Here is a 16,372-nt window from a genome sequence, read left to right as displayed (position 1 = left end):
GTCTGTAGCCACCGAGCATATTCTAAGTTAGCTAACAAATATGTGATCTAAATATGTACCTATATGATATCTCTATCCGGTTTCATCTGCAAATTGACCTAGAAAATCTGATATGAGTTGGTAATACTGCTTACATCCAGATTTCATAACTCGCAGGCTTGATATTATTGACAAGGTAGCGTTCAGTTTTGCTTCCATATGGCATCTCTATCTCTTTAACTCAAAATATTTTTGTCCTCTGCGTGCAGATGTCAAATACGTGCATACTGTAGTACCTTATTTAAATCAGAATCACTCAACATATGAAATGCATGGATACCAGGATATGTCATTTCAGTATATGCAATGTCTGAATTCCAATTGATCAGTACAATACTGACGATTCCTTGGTGTACATACTTATATTGACTGTTATAGGACGATAATCCGGTACAATCTGACTAAACATAGCTTGGTAATTCAAGAACTTACTAAGCACACAGAAAGGATAAATACTAGCCAGTAAACAACATATCAGCACGATATCGACAAACATTATAGGCAAACAATTTCTGAAACTGCAGCACTACACAGATACTAGCACTACCACCCGCAACAAGATCAGTACTTTAGAAGCTGAGCGCCGAGAGAAGAATGACAGTGGTGAAAACCAGTGCCAGAGCGGAGGTCACCAGAGCCGGCAGCGCCACAGCGCCGCCGTTCTTGGTGTTGTGCGGCCTCGTGTTCACCGCGCCGCCACCGGTACCGGTGTGCCTCCCGGCACCGCTCGCTCCACCACCGGAGCCGCGGCCTCCCGTGTGCCCAAGCTTCCTGGCTCTCGACATCTCCAGGAGCCTCTGGCCTTGGATTTCTGGAAAAGTAAGCGGCAGTTCCAGGAATAACTTTGTAAGAGATATGAAGAAAGTAGGGAGAAAAGAGGAGATTGATGCACACAAACTACTAACCATGGGGCTGGAGAGCTGCACCAGCCATGGCCCTTCTCGGAGCTGCCTCACACCATGTGCCATGGGAAGCGACGGCGAGGAGGAGGAGGAAGAAAGCGAAGGCACCTTTCTTCATCTTGAGATGGACTCGGTGCCCAACAGAGCAACTCCGATGTGGAGTGTGTGCGGAGGCTCGTCTAGTCTTTTAACTCCTGGATGCTGGAGAGCAGCTAGCTAAGATAAGACCACTCCACAAGCTATTGTGCATGGTGGCAACAGTTGAGCTTGGTTCTTTCTGTGGCAGACACTGTGCCTTGAGCCGGAGAGGCGCCTTGCACCGTGCCTTTCCCACCCTCTCGTTAGCTCACAAAATCAGGGTTAGTACTCTCCCGTAATCTTGCTGATTAGCACCACCCCCAAAACGAGCAACAGTTTGAGGAACTTTTGTTTCGGTGCTCTATGGCATCACTGGTGTTTCCGCTGGGGGCAAGAGGGGGCAAAGCGAACTGCAAAAGCTACCCAAAGAGCATATTTTGTTGCTTTTTTTATCTGTGTGCATGTCGTTGGCGCTGAGATTCCACGATGCTCCACCACATGTGCTCTTTGCCAGCTCCGAGAGCTACAGAATTTTGAGACCACAGGCAGCCTGTAATGTAGAAATCCTGAGATTGGTTTTCTCATCTCCTCCATCCGATCAGCAGGGGATACGGTGTGATCTTTGCCTTTCTGAGATGTCGTTTTGGGCGGCCTGTGAATGGTCCTTTCAGCCCAAGTTTCAGACGTGGCATTTTCTGCAGAGGAACAGTTACATCAGTACAAAGTAGCAAGGACAACTGCTGCATCAGTAAAAACAATTCTTACGCATTCTGAAAGAAAATAGTACATTGTCGGGTCATGAGAAGTTTGTACAGATCATGAAACCGGATTATGAAATCATAGAGGGTGTTTTTTCCTCTTCAGAAAATAAAAGTAGATACATCACTTGTCACCCTGAAAAGAATGATGTTACCACTGAGTGGGAAGGTAGTGCGCCCTCTTTTCAGAGCAGGCTTCAGACAAAACGCACTCATAGATGAGAGTGGACGTTATTTCTGTGCTGGAGAAGATTTACAAGAAGGAAAGGCACGCCTAGCTGCGCCACTGAGTATTGGCGTTGTCAATTTGTTAGTTTTTGTTAGTCTGGTGTCATGTTTTCCTTTTCTAGTGTTATATCCAAACAAATATCAAAAGTGTCAAAAGGCATATTATGTAGTATCTGTGGTCGGTCATAACGATAGACATTTTCAATATGCGATTCTCAAAATATGGGTATCAAAATGAAACCCCCTTTTTTTTTGCTCGTGTGAGAGCTAGACTTGAAAGTGGTCCACCCTTGAATTTCCACTTCACTTGGAAAGCGAAAGGGTACATGTACTTAATGGTATTTTATGCATGTACTCAGTGTTGCATATTAGTATAAGGGGGTGTTTGGTTTCAGGGACTTTTTTGTGTTGGGACTAGAAAAAGTTCCTAGCAAACCAAATAGGGTAGGACTTTTTTGAGACTTTTTGCTAAAAGTCCTTAGAAGCACTTTCTTAAAAGTCTTTTTTTAAAAGTCATAGAGACTAGAAAAAGTCCTAGGACTAAAGAACCAAACACCACCTAATTCACCACCGAATTGTAAAAGATTGCCTACTCGGAGCTACGGCAGGGCCAAACCAGGTCATGGCCCGCCCAGCCAAATAAGATTTCAATGTAGAGTGATGCTAATTTTGGGCCCTAGATGCAAATTTTCAGGCGTATATCTTAATCTAGCCCTTTTGGGCCCGCCCGGTGATGTGTGTAGCTCTGCCACTGCCTGCTCATCTAGTGTTCTTACTTCTTCTGATTTCATGCATGGACATTAATAGATACTCCATCTCTAAAGTATAGAAGTGCATGCTCTAGCCAATGCAACTAGAAAATCGATCTGATGAAAGAGATTAGACAATGCATTTATACGTCAGCAACCCCTCCCCCCTCACGTGTGGCTCCCTCAGTACTCAAGACCTCTTGACTCTTACCATGTAGAGGTGCATGCTCTACCAATGCAACAAAAAACCGATCTGATGAAAAAGACTATTCAATACATTTATACGTCAACATAAAGAAATATAAAACCATTTAGATCACCGAAGTAGTGATCTAAATGGTCTTATATTTATTTACAGAGGGAGTACTAATTAGCACCAAGGGTTTTTTTTTCGAAAAGGGGGGGCTCCCCGGCCTCTGCACCAAGGGCTTTAAAAGGGACACAATCAAAACTGTGAAGCGCCATTTGTCTTTCAGATAACATTGTTATCTCAAAGGAACACCAACCCAACAGAATACCCTAGCAGATTCTTTCACACACTGGGTACCACTCCTTTTTTCGTTGGATCCACCATTTCATTTTATCTCACCTCATCTCTCTGACTTAAGCTCACTTTTGGCTTAGGCCGGACCTGTGGGCGTGGATGATGTTGCATGTTAAACTATGCTTGTCCTTTGGCTTTAATTTCCTGTAGTGGATGTTATAGGCTTTGAACCAGATGGTTTCTTTTAATAGAAATCGGAGGGGGGCTTCTTTCAGTAAAAAAAAAACTCTCTGACTTAAATTTCATACCTTGAGGTTGCAGAGGCAAGAGAAATTGTGGCAGTTACAATGAAATCTGGCTTTCCCTGGGAGTGAACCACCACATCTCAGATACTCTTCTTGACCAATGTCAACCAAGAAGCCACCCGGTGCAAAGGATGCAGGTCAGGTCACTCGTTTCTTTTCCACTCACCGTTTTCCAAATCAACATGTGCTCACTTGGACACCCAGCTGGTACCCTCATGTTTGTACATATCTGAAGAAGAACGACCATTTTATTTCAGTTTGTACAGAGAAATCTTGAGCATAAATATCGCAGCGTTTAGTTCTCTAGACAACAGGTTCCTGTCAAACGTGCAGGTTTACTTGAGCTAGTGACTGGGAATGTCACAATGCATAAACAGAAACGAGACATGCATAGAATGGAACACAGTATATTAAGAGAAAACAGAGGCACATATGAAGGGTACAGGAGACTGCAAAGTGTACATTTTTCACACGGACTCGGGGAGTAGTATAAGGCCCAAGGATAAAGCCCAACCCCAGAAATCTGGTGACCAGCATTACTCCGGGAGCGCGCGATCCTCAAAAAAAAAAAAAAAAACAAAAAAACTCTGGGAGCGCGCGGGGATCACGAACTTCAGCATGGGACTGGATTGATCTCTCCTACTGTCAGACATGATCTCCAGCGGGCACTGAAGTGCAGGACCGCGCAACTCCCTCCATACACGCGCAGCCCTGACATCACGGCCGGCGGCGAGGTATGGCGGTGGATCCGGTGCTTGGCGCCCTCGCTGGCAATGAAGAAGGAACACGGAGCCGCGAAGGGGAAGGGCGGGTCACGCCATCGGCTTCGACGGAACACGTACAGCGCAGGATTGGAACGGCGAAGGGCGGCGGGGCGTAATAGGTAAGAATACGTGGAGAAGAAGCTGAACTTGGGCTGTCCATGCGCCAGATCGGAATGCGACGGGCGTGCGCGCATTTTGGTGTTTTTCATATTTTTTTGACAAAGGTGTTTTTCATTTTTGGTTTCGTAAATTAGGTGGCCTTGCCACCCATGGAGTCTCTCAGCAAGTCAGCATGCAATTGTTCTATCGCTCTGACCTCTGCACAGGGCCGTACCCGAGAATTCAGGGCCCGGTGCAAAGTAGCACGAGATGAGGCTCTTTAGATAGAAAATTACGTCTAATAATATAAGATGTTTTTGTAAACTAACATAGCTTGCTAAAATGTCTTATATTTTAGGACGGATGGATGATTTATTATTTATTTAGCATACTATAAACATAATCTTTCCAATAATAATCCACTTTAGCGGTGATTTATAGCTTACAAAAATATCTTATATTGTGGGACGGAGTAGTTATTTAAGTCGATAGAGAGGTCAAGAGAAAGATGTGCACTTGTGTTTCTGTAGTGGCTTGCCTTGGAATTTGGAACTGGCTAGTGTTGGTACTTGAAATGTTTTACAGGAGATGAAGCGTTGCTTGAATATTCCCTTGACTAATACTATTAATTGACATTTAAAATATGTTTTGGGGTTTCAAAAATTTAGGGGCCCTGTGCCATCGCACAGGCTGCACCTGCCTGCCATACGGGCCTGCCTCTGCATCCATGGATCGATCACTGTAAACCAAACAAAACAAACGAAAATGAAAAGGGAACGTGGCATGTATACAAAGGATCCAAATTTATTATAAAAAGGTTCGTCGGAAGTACAAAGCATCCCAGAACATTATATATATTATTGAGGATCTTGGACCATCGAACAACCATTGTCGTTGTCGGAACAAGTCGTCAACGTGATATCGTCGACGCTATTATACTGAAGGCGCCCTGACCTTATTGATGACAACCAAAATGTCTTCATGCATGTGCCTCTAAGGACCATTGTCTCGAAAGCCGCAGTCGTTGCCGTTCAATCCTTGAATCAATCTGAAAAACCTGACACAATATCTCGCCGTCGTATACACACGACGAGAAACCCTAGCCTCGCCACTCCGAGGAGCTGGCAGGAATCTACGTCGAAGCCCCGTTAAATCTGTCACTGCGGACAAACTCGAGGAGGATCGGAGTCCGAAAGACCGACTCGAAGATGAGGCGCCGCCTCCACTAGGACTAAAACTTCAACCTATATACTAACCGGAACGAGGCACCATGATTCCTCTCACCGCTACCTGCCATCAAAACGACATGCAAGAGGAAGACGAATTCACGGGTTCACCGACGAAGACGGAGGAGAGGAAAGCTATAAGCGGCTTTATTTTTCTTTTATTGAAACGAAATACTACGTACTACTAGTAGCAAAGTGCCAAAGTGTCCACGGGCGAGCTAACACCGGTCGGCACTCAGGTCAAGCCCCGGCAGGCCTGCGCCCTTCAGCGGCAGCACCGGTCGGACTATTCGTCTTGCACGACGACCCTGGCCCTCCCGACGCCGCCAGACGCCGCAGAAACAAATGCCGGAGAAGGCCAACGGCAGGCTCGCCGAGGACAGCGTCTCCACTCAGCACCTGTGTCGAGCTTCCTCCGGTGAGGAGCAACGTCATGATCAGCGCCGTCAAGACCGTCACCGCGGCAACAAACTTTGATCGGATCATCGATGCAATGTGCATGCAAACTAAAGAAAGAGTGGTGTTTGAGGAGAGCGATCGATGGTTGATGGGGTCGGAGCGCGCCGTGTACCGTATAAAAGGGAGGAGACCGGCGGCGGCGTTTTTGTTTGAATGCTGGCCGCAGGCCGCAGCGCGCTCTAGCTTGCACGAATACGTATTCTGCGTGTTACGTGTTTGCGCGGCTGGGAACTGCGCGTGCAGCCTCCACCGTACGCCGCATATCTAACGGCCCTCGGTGTCTACGAGCATCTCCAACAGCGGTGGCAAATATCGTGCGCGTGGGAAAAGCTAGTTTTAGCGCGCGCGGAGCGGGTCCGTGCGAGCGGGCGCAGGAAATTCCGGCGAGCGGGAAAAGGCTGCCCTTCGCGCGCTAGATTTGGCGCGTGGCGTCCGGCGCACTGTACAAAACGCGCACGTCCGATGCAACCAGCCGCACACTCGACCGTTCCCGTCGGCCCTTTCTTCCTTTCGCCGCCCCTCTCTTATTTGCATCTGGCGCCCCGCCGCCGCCGCCGCGCCCTTCCCTCGCTGTGTCGCCCTTCCCCCGCTGTCGACATGCCACCGCGTCGCCGAAGCAGCTCGGGCTACCGCGGCACACTACTAGGAAAAGGCCTACTAGTGGCGCACCTGTTTTGCCTACTAATGGCGCACTACAGGTGCGCCACTAGTATCACGTCATTAGTATTTTTTTACTACAGATGTGCCACTAGTATCATGCCATTAGTATATGTTATACTAATGGCGCACCATGTAGTGCACTATTAGTATAGCCCACGGTGCACCATTAGTATGCCTCCCAGGGGGCCATATTTACCCATGTGCTTTGGCATACTAATGGCGCACTAGTGGATGATGCCCCATTAGAGTCCTTTTTGTAGTGCGCCATTAGTGTGCTGAGTGGTGCGCCACTAGTATGAATATTACGGATTATTATTTTTCTGATATTTGCACATGTTAGAAAACATATTACTACACATAATATAGAGAGCACAACATATAAACAGCAGATTCATCGAATACAATAAAAGATTAGTCTCCGAATACAATTCATCGTATTAGTCTCCGAATTCAAAAGACCGAACAAAGATAAAACATTACAAGTCTCCAGACCGCGAGTAGCGAGTTTGTCGGAAGTAATACTAATCCTAACAAGTCCTACTAATCATCATCATACAACTTCTACTCGTTATTAATAACAAGTCATACAATCATCATCTTGATAGTCATCGAACCAACCCTACTTAATTGTTCTTAGCACATGATCATCAGTATTAGGCAGGACCTAAATACCCTATTTAAGGTAAAATAGCATAAAACAATATAGATCCTGACTCTTCATTATGGAGAATGGAGATCATCCTGTATCCAATTATTGCGCTTCACTTCCTTTTGCTTCCAAGAACCTCCTTATGACTGTCCATACATTTTTTTCATCCTTTGATTTGCATGTCTCCACTTTTTTTAGAAATCTGATATCGACAGTTGAGGTTCATAGGATGACCTGGCTGTATGTTCAAAACATTAAGGCTACCTTTCTGATACATCAAATGAGGCACACAATTCTCTGGGATTATTTGTTGAAAAACATAGTAATAACTTCATAGTTACCAATGATGTACTAGTTTTAGAAGTATGCAAAAGATGCACGGATGTCCTAATAGTAAAAAATCTTACCAGGGTTCCATGGTAGTTACCGTAGTTGAACACATGCACTAGTGGCACGTATTGACCATAATGTTGAGGAGTTTGATTGTAGATATTGTAATTCTCAATGTCAGTACAAAATCCAACCAGATGATTTTTCTCCTTGTAAGTTGTTAATTCGGAGCCATCGGTGTAGTGGGTTTTGTCTACCATCTCCCGCACATTCTTTGAACAATGAAAATAAGCTGTCAACTATTTTGAAATAAACAATATAAATTAGCTAATAACTATGTTTGAGAAATTCACATAGCGGTAGAATTGGAGGCATATCGACAAGGACCCAAATGTCCATATTGTCTTGCTCGGTTTTAGGATCACCAAGATCCATGGTGACAAGCATACCCTCATCAAAACCATACATTTTGCAAAATGCTTCCCAATTTTTGCAATCAAAATGGGTTACGCTCCCAGAATTATACAGATTTACTTCAAAATCCACATCGTGATGAGTCCTTAGGTGAATTTTCTTTGTTTCAGAAATTTCATGGTCTTCAAAATCCATCCTCTCCAAGACATAGCATCTTGCATGGCATGGAATAAGCTATACTGGAATTGTAAAAGATGAAAATTACACGTTGAAATAGTTAAAGTCATGCTTAATTATGAAAATAACACTTGTCGTCGTTGTGTACCGTGTCAACTTTGAAGGTCTCCTCGAGCTTAATGTTGAAGCGCCGATCATCGTCCAGGTGAGGCATGTCGCACAGACCTCGATCGTCGTGGCACCAGCCGCACTCCCCCGGGAGACTTTCGTCGTCCGATGACGACATATCCTACGTTCATAATTCAAAACTACATCATCTCTTGCGTTGGGTCCAATAAGATAATCCATAGTGTGGTGAAAACACGCCCTTCGAACTGGTTTGAGCTATTGGTGAATGGAGATGGTCTAAGATTTTCAGTAGTAAGAAGTGAAGTGGTAATTTTGAGAGCAAATGGTTAGGATGAGTGATTCCTCTTTCCTGTTTAGCTTTACAATAGAATATTGTTAGTCATGCACACTTGTGCATTTTTAGCCAGGCCCAGTGGAGTTGGCCTAAAAACATTTCTTTCTTTAAGCCTGCTACATCCATCTCAAGTATTTATGGTCAAGGGTTAGCAGGGCCATCCAAATAGAATATGTGGTATGGGCTTTTTTAGTAGGTCATCCTACCAGATTAGGGTTTATCGATGACGAGCAACTGACATTAGTAATAACTATGAGTTGATATCACACTTCTATATGTATAATACAAGAGGCAGTTTATCCTACTTAATTAAGTACTAAGATACCCCGGCCCATGCATTAGTCGCAAGTACCCCATATGTCCTATTTTGTGTAAAGTCATGCTAAAATTCACGGAAAATTTCAGCATGACCTTTGCTGAAAATAGGACATATGGAGTACCCGAATTTGCCGGAATGGAAGTTAATCAACATTCCAGCAAACTCAAGGGCCTCTCGGGGTACCTGCAAAATCATTATCCCCGCGTAATGAAGTCGCCAATGGGTCATTTCAGAAGATCACAAGTAGCATCATCACAAGTACAACATCATCACAAGTACAGCAGCAGCAGCAATGAATACAGGCATAACAGCAGCAGCAGCAACAGGTTTATTCTTCTTCTTCATAAACATTAATTGGTGTGGGTGACTCTATCTGCCCTGTAATGACTCACTCAACTTAACAGGACAACCCACAAGCATTGTTTTGATTCCAACAGTTGTTGTAAAATACATCCAGCAAAGGTGCTCTAAAATCAGAAATACTACCCCCAAATCTTTAGCTCAATTCTGAAAATACATGGCTAGGACAACGGTAGCATTCAACCACAAGCCCAATCCTATACTTAACTAGGCCCAGGTCCATTAAATTCTTACAGAAACCAAGAAATGGAATCAACTCCCCTTGTTGTTGATTCAGTCACAGGAAATGCCATGTCTCAAAAATATCAAGTAGCACCATCATGTTCGATTTCAATATAAGGAATATTACAAAATTAACAGTTAAGATCCCAGGTGAGTAACACACTTTGGTCTTCTAGTTACAAAACAAAACTAACATAACTCCTTAATCACTATTTCAGCAAGCAGCAGAGGAGGTTTAAAGGAAAGGAGCATATGTAGAAATACACAACAGAAAAATACAAGAAGCCTTTGACACTCCGCTGCTCAAGGTACCACTACCCCATGCACATGTATTTGGGTAAGCAGCAGAGCAGAGGAGGAGGCCATTTAATCAGGTAAATGGTGCATTTACAAACTCTTTTCTCCTGGGAACTAGAAGAAAATCTCAGTCACTGAAATGGACACACAGGGCAACAAAACTAGTGCCTAAACTAAACTAACTAATTAGACTAACTAACTAAAGTAGTCCCTAAACAAGGAGCCTAAACTAACTAATTAACTAACTAACTAATTAGACTAACACACATGGCATGGGCGCAGGGCTACCGGCCAGGTGAGGTGGGGCTCGCGGCCAGGGACTTCAGAGGCGTGGCCGGGCGCGGCACGCGTGCAGCAGGACGGGGCAGCAGAAAGGAAGCCCGGCGCGCGGCGAGGCCATATGCCGCGCAGCAGCAGTAGGGTTCAGGCACGATGGAGTCGGCGTCCTACGGCATCTAACTCGATGGGGGAAAGGGGGCGAGGGAGGAGCTCACCGCGGTGGCGACGGCGAGATGGGGAGCAACGGTGGCGACGGCGAGTGGAGGAAGAAGAAGTGCTCGGGCCTCCTCTCCGGGTGGACGCAGGCCTCCTCCTCCTAGTGCTCCGGGGGCTGGCAGTCGTGGCGGCAGGCCATCGGCGGCGAGGACCGAGACGGCGAGGCGGGGCGCGGGGGTCGTCGGAGGGGTGTGGAGCGAGGGGGGAAGTGGATCTGGCGAGGGAGGGACGAAGGGATCGGGCGAATTAGCTAGGGGAGAGATTACTAATGGTGCACCCCCTGGCGGTGCGCCATTAGTATGTTTTTTTATAGCAATGGCGCACCCCCGAGCGGTGTGCCATAAGTAATCTTTTTTTAAATAGCGATGGCGCACCAGCCAGCGGTGCGCCATAAGTAATTTTTTTATTATTTTTTGTTGCATCTAATAATTTTTTAGAAAATGAATATGAATATGAAACAGTAATAAGTTTTTATAAAAACAGTAATAATTTTTTTAAAAAATATCATCAAATTTGTTATTTGAAAATATTTATGAATATAAAAAATATCATCAAATTTGTTATTTGAAAATATCATCGAATTTGTTATTTGAAAATATAATCAAATTTGTTTTTTTGGATTTTTAGTTGCATTCATTTGTGACGGTGGAGCCGGGGAGGGTGCGGGGGGTCCTCGGCGACGGTGGAGCGGGGGAGGATGCGGTGGGTCGTCGGCGGCGGTGGAACGGGGGAAGGGTGCGGTGGGTCGTGGCGGCGATGCGCGGCGGAGGGGGCGGTCGTGTCCTCGCGGTAGTTGGAGCGCGCGAGCGTCTCTTGCGCTTCGGCGTGCGTCGGGCCGTGGAAGGGAGGTGCGCCCGTGGCGTCATCGCGGCCCCCCCCGCCGGCGCGGGGACGGGGCCGAGCGGCTGCGTCGGCCCACTCGGGGGTGTCTCCTCAACGGCCCGGTGCAGCGGGGAGCGCGTCGCGCTGCGTTCCGGCGACGCCGGTGGAGCCGGGGAGGTCGCCCGGGCGTAGTGCCTCGGCCAGGCCGTGGAGCGGGGGAGGGTGCGGTGGGTCGTCGTCGGCGGTGGAGCGGGGAAGGGTGCGGTGGGTCGTCGGCGGCGATGAAACGGGGGAGGATGCGGGGGGGAGGGGTCGTCGGCGGCGGTGGAGCGAGGGAGGGTGCGGGGTTGCTCGGCGGCGGTGGAGCGGGGAGGGTGCGGGGATGCTTGTGGTGCGCCATTAGTTGTTTTGCAAAAAAATTATAATAGTGGCACACTGTGTGGCAGGTGCGCCATTAGTATTTTTGGAAAAAAAATTGTTACTAGTGGCGCACCAACACATGGTGCGTCACTGTTATATAGTAGTGGCGCACCACATGTCTGGTGCGTCATTAGTGGCCATATCATCCATAGCCCTTTTCCTAGTAGTGGCATCCACGTCCGCCCTTCCGGCTGGTTCTACCGAAGATCCTCTCCAGTAACATGCGTCTCAGTCTCGGGACATTCGAGACCGCGCACGAGGCGCCCGCTCCTACGATGCTGCGGCATGGCGCCTCAGCAGGCCACGCTCGTAGATGAACTTCCACGATGCACAGATGTGCTAGCAGGCGCAGGACCTCGCGTCGCCGCCCCGTCTTGTAATAGACGAGGACCGTAAGGAACAACGCAGACGCCAGCGTCGCCTACTCATCGCCGAGGCGGACGAGCTAGCCATGATGATGACGATTCAGAGTAGGTTCTAATTGGACCGTAGTTTTTATCTATTTTGTCCTATTGGACTAGTTTTTTTATCTATATATGCTATGATGAACTATGTATGTTATATGAACTATCTATGTATCGTCTTTTTTATCTATTTTAGTCTATGCATGTGTTTTTTTATATTTGTTCGAAGTGTATATTTTGTTTGTGTGAGAGTGCGCGTTGTTTAGGTTTGCAGCGCCTGTTGGAGCAGCTCGTGCACGCTAAATTTTTGAGCAGCCGTTGGAGTAAGCGCTCTTCGCCATGCAAAAACAGACTATCTGCGCGTTGCAAAATGTTTTTTAACGTGCCGCACATATCATGGTTGTTGAAGATGCTCTAAAGACATGTACAATGGTGCTATCTTATGAGTGCCACGTAGGATCAATGATAAGGTGAAGGAGAGAGAATTCATTAGAAATAAGAGAAGACAAGAGATGATCTCTTAACATAATATGTCTCACCATATTTTTAGGAATTGTTAGTTATTGAAAATCTCTACTCCTAATGTCTCAGTTAGTAGTCTGCGTTCCGGATTTTATTTTCGTCCCACCTACCATGTTTTTTGATACTTCTTTGGTACCTACTCCCGCCTCTCAGTTCAAAAAAACCCAACCAAAACCACGTTCACATAGTTCTCTCGCAAGCGACAAAATCTAACGAAAATAAACCTCCGAAGAAAAACCAGTGAAAAAAGACCCTCCACGACCCGCACGCAGGCAGGAACGAGCGAGGCCTCCAGGTCCAGGGTGCCCACCTCTCTTTCTCTCTCGCCTCCCACCCTCACCCTCCCGATCTGGTCGCCGCCCACCCTCACCCTCCCGATCTCGTGAGTTGCAGGGGAAATCGGTCTCCAGAATCGCCACCACCGATGCCGCTCGGTTCCCCTCCGTAACCTGCCACTTGCGACGGACCAAGGTCGCCGATGTGGGCTCGACGCAGCCGCCCGGAGCTACTTCGCCCTCGACATCGAGGAGGGCGTGGGCTAATCGAGCTCCCGGCCGCCCTGCTCCTCTACAAACTATCTCTATCCTCAGTCGTAGGCTCCTCGTGCTTTATCCCCTGCGCCGCCACCCAATGGTCTCCGCCAGCGCCGCGTGCCCCCAAGAAAATGGCGGCCTTGGATGAAAACGTGCGACTCAATCAACCTTGAGAAGATCCCCATCAACGCGGACTCCCCTATGTAAGTCCCCAATTCCCCTCCCTTCTCCCTTCCCTTGATCCAAATCTCGTACCCACAAATCTAGATCATGGCCATAGGGAAACCAACAACGAGAAGAAGCGGCTCGCCGAGATATGCCATGTCGACTTCTCCTTTTGTCATCAATGGAGGCACCACGAAGGCCAAGAAGAAGGCCCCAATAGCCCTAGCCATGGCAGGGCCTCATGTAGAGCCTGAAGTAGGTGCAGCATCATAGTCCATCCTTGCACATACAAGAAAAAGACATTTATTTCTGATTATGGTCCATGTGAATAATGATGTTACTACGGGCCTATTTGTTTCTTCTGATTATGGTCCTTTTAGTATTGATTCTTGCTTGTATATTAAGAATTAAGTTCCCCTGGTTAGAAGTAACCATTAGTTCTTTCTACTTTCTGAAGAACTAGCATTCTTTTCTCTTTATTTTTTCGTCCATATTAAATTGTTTGGCACAAACATACATCTGAAATAAATGCAAGTCTATATCAAGTACTGAGATTAAGATGGATGGGAGGTCACGGATGCTGGGTCGGAATTTGAATGCTAATGCCTTCACTACTTTGTTGTGCTGTTTATCTTACACGGTTATGAGTCCGGTGTGTGGATCGGTCATTGGTGAAAGCGGCCGCCTAATTTCAGAGTTCTTCCTTTATTCTCCCAGGACCAAACCAATGATCAATGTGTGCTGAGAATGACAGCAGTATGCACCACATTTGCAGTCTTAACTACATGGTAAGCTTTACTAAACTGAAACTTGTCCAAACATTTGCAACCAATGTTGGAAAAATTTATCAGGTTGCAGTTTTGCGGCCGTGTTGAATCGCTTTTATACTTAATACTTTTGATGGGTCGTACAAGCTAGTTGAACTGCCACTGTTTGCTACAACCTACAAATATACATATCTTCAATATATGACTCACTATATATGAACTTCTCCGTGCATAAATTGTGTTTTTAGACGATTCACTGTAGAAATTGGTGTGCTATAACAGTGAGACTGTTCTATATATTGCTATCCAGATTTGACATTTAGTTTCCATAACCTTTATTTTTCTGTTATTATTAAGGACAACATGCTAATTTCTCTAATCCACTCTTATTGTAATTTTATGATTTTGTTTCTAGGTTAGTAAAACTTTTTATTCAGCTCAAAGAGGTCCTGCAGTACATCCTAGGAAATAAAGGCGAGTCAATTCGGTGAGGATAAACTGGATTGCCTTCTATTGTGGCGGGTCAAACTATTTTTTGAAACACCACCACCACCTACATGCTTTTTTCTTCCTTTTCTTTCTAATAGAGCGCTGATTGTACCTACTTAGAAATGTTAGTGGATGCATCCAAGTCTAATTTGGCACTTCTTTTTTAAGCTGATTGGAGAGGTCATATCTAGCTATAAGTTGTTTGCTACTGTATTTCTTTAGTTCCAATTAATTGGATTTGATTTTAAAGTTCTACAGCCAAATGATAGTTCAGAGAGAGTACATGTTCCTGACTCATGCATTGGCCGGTGAGGTGTTTGATTCAGACAGAATTAAAATGCTTATTAGAAGATCACGTGTATACATGTCACCCATCTATAACTGACGTACATTGATTTAAAGTTTTTTCACCATTTTGAATATTGTTGAAATCCTTTTTTTTCTTTGTTTGCAGCGTGTGTGTGATTCGAAGGAAGGCGAACAATGTGTGCTATGAATATTGGAGGCCAGAGTGGTGCGGCCCAACTTATGCCTTGTGCGTTGGACGCGAGCGACCTGCTCTAGCGATCATATCAGGCCAGCCCAGTCGAGCGAAGCTGCGAGGACTGGTTCAACGTGGAGAAAAATAGGTTGTTACTCCACTTGTTTGACTAAATGATGCAAATGCTTTCCCCATAGGATAACTTGACAATTTGTCGAGAGAAGTAATAAAAATCGTCAAGCTTAAAGAGCAAAAGTTTGAGCACTGAAACGGTGAGTTCAGATGCCATGTAGTTCATAGTCTATGTGCAACGACTCTTTAATTTGACTGAAGCAAATGTGATTTCTGGTTCTACCAAATTATTTTATTTTATTGTGCAACACAAGTATCTTTATTTGACCTTGTTTCCTTAGACTATGAAGAGGTTAGAAGAAAAAAATGTTGATTGTTGTATTGTCACATTGTACATCATAATCATTGTTGTATATGTTTTTGCATACATACATCAATGATGTACATAGACAGAAGAAGTCTTAACAGAGCTATTTCAAAACAAGATGAGGAGAGCCCCAATGATTTAAACAGTAAAATACTAACCTGCACATGATCATATAATGTACGGATCACAGGCTGGCTAAACCCTTCTTTCGAGTCTCCTAACATTGTCTACTTAATTTTCAGTACCTGCAAGGTCAGCTAGCTAGAAATTTGGGTATGCTGCTATATGCCTTCAGTTTGTAAAATAAGATGCATATTATTCAGCTTGATTCATTGCTCAGGATTTTTGAATAAGATGGGGCGACCATGATGTGGCTCGGAGAAAGGGTGCATATGGGATTACTTATTACCCATTGGGTCTGCAAATATGAGAGGTAAAAAATTTCACTGTAGTGCAAGGCACGTTCTAAGTTTCATCTTCGCACATGATTATGGACTTATGGCATCTGATCAGCTTTCTCTTGACATGCGTAATTCCAACACCGTCCCGATCTTTCCAAAAATAGATTGTCTATGATTATGAGAGTAACCACAAGAACAGACGAAAGTGGCGAGACTCGTTACGAAACAATGCAGATTCTTTACCCCTAGGACAGTGACAGTGCTAACATTCATGTATGTATGTTAGGAGTTACGATATGACCTTTTGTTTATGTATGTTAACATTCAAAAATGTTTGATGAGATCAATAATGTATATATGAGATGTGATAAAACTGAACATATGTTGTACTTGGCGTATTTGATTAAATATATTAACTAACGAACCCATACTTTATTTATCATCAAGTGGCA

General features: G+C 45.3%; 1 protein-coding gene and 1 long non-coding RNA gene across 3 annotated transcripts; one reads left to right on the top strand and one right to left on the bottom strand.

Annotated features, from left to right (window-relative positions):
* Positions 1 to 314: 314 nt before the first annotated feature.
* Positions 315 to 1,388, bottom strand: LOC125520684. Its single transcript, XM_048685649.1, has 2 exons — positions 945 to 1,388; positions 315 to 850 (listed from the first exon to the last, which is right to left on the bottom strand). The coding sequence occupies exons 1-2, from the start codon at positions 1,057 to 1,059 to the stop codon at positions 609 to 611; spliced, it is 357 nt and encodes a 118-aa protein (XP_048541606.1). The 5' UTR covers positions 1,060 to 1,388; the 3' UTR covers positions 315 to 608.
* An 11,944-nt stretch (positions 1,389 to 13,332) lies between these two features.
* Positions 13,333 to 16,361, top strand: LOC125522927. 2 transcript variants are annotated; one of them, XR_007290042.1, is made up of 5 exons: positions 13,333 to 13,381; positions 13,459 to 13,598; positions 14,061 to 14,131; positions 14,526 to 14,597; positions 15,860 to 16,361. It is a non-coding gene; the product is annotated as an uncharacterized LOC125522927 (long non-coding RNA). The 2 variants fall into 2 exon arrangements; XR_007290041.1 differs by lacking the exon at positions 14,526 to 14,597.
* Positions 16,362 to 16,372: the final 11 nt, after the last annotated feature.

Source organism: Triticum urartu, chromosome 7 (genome assembly GCF_003073215.2).
Source record: "Triticum urartu cultivar G1812 chromosome 7, Tu2.1, whole genome shotgun sequence".
NCBI classification, from domain to species: domain Eukaryota; kingdom Viridiplantae; phylum Streptophyta; class Magnoliopsida; order Poales; family Poaceae; genus Triticum; species Triticum urartu.
This window is presented reverse-complemented; position numbering and strand designations above follow the sequence as displayed.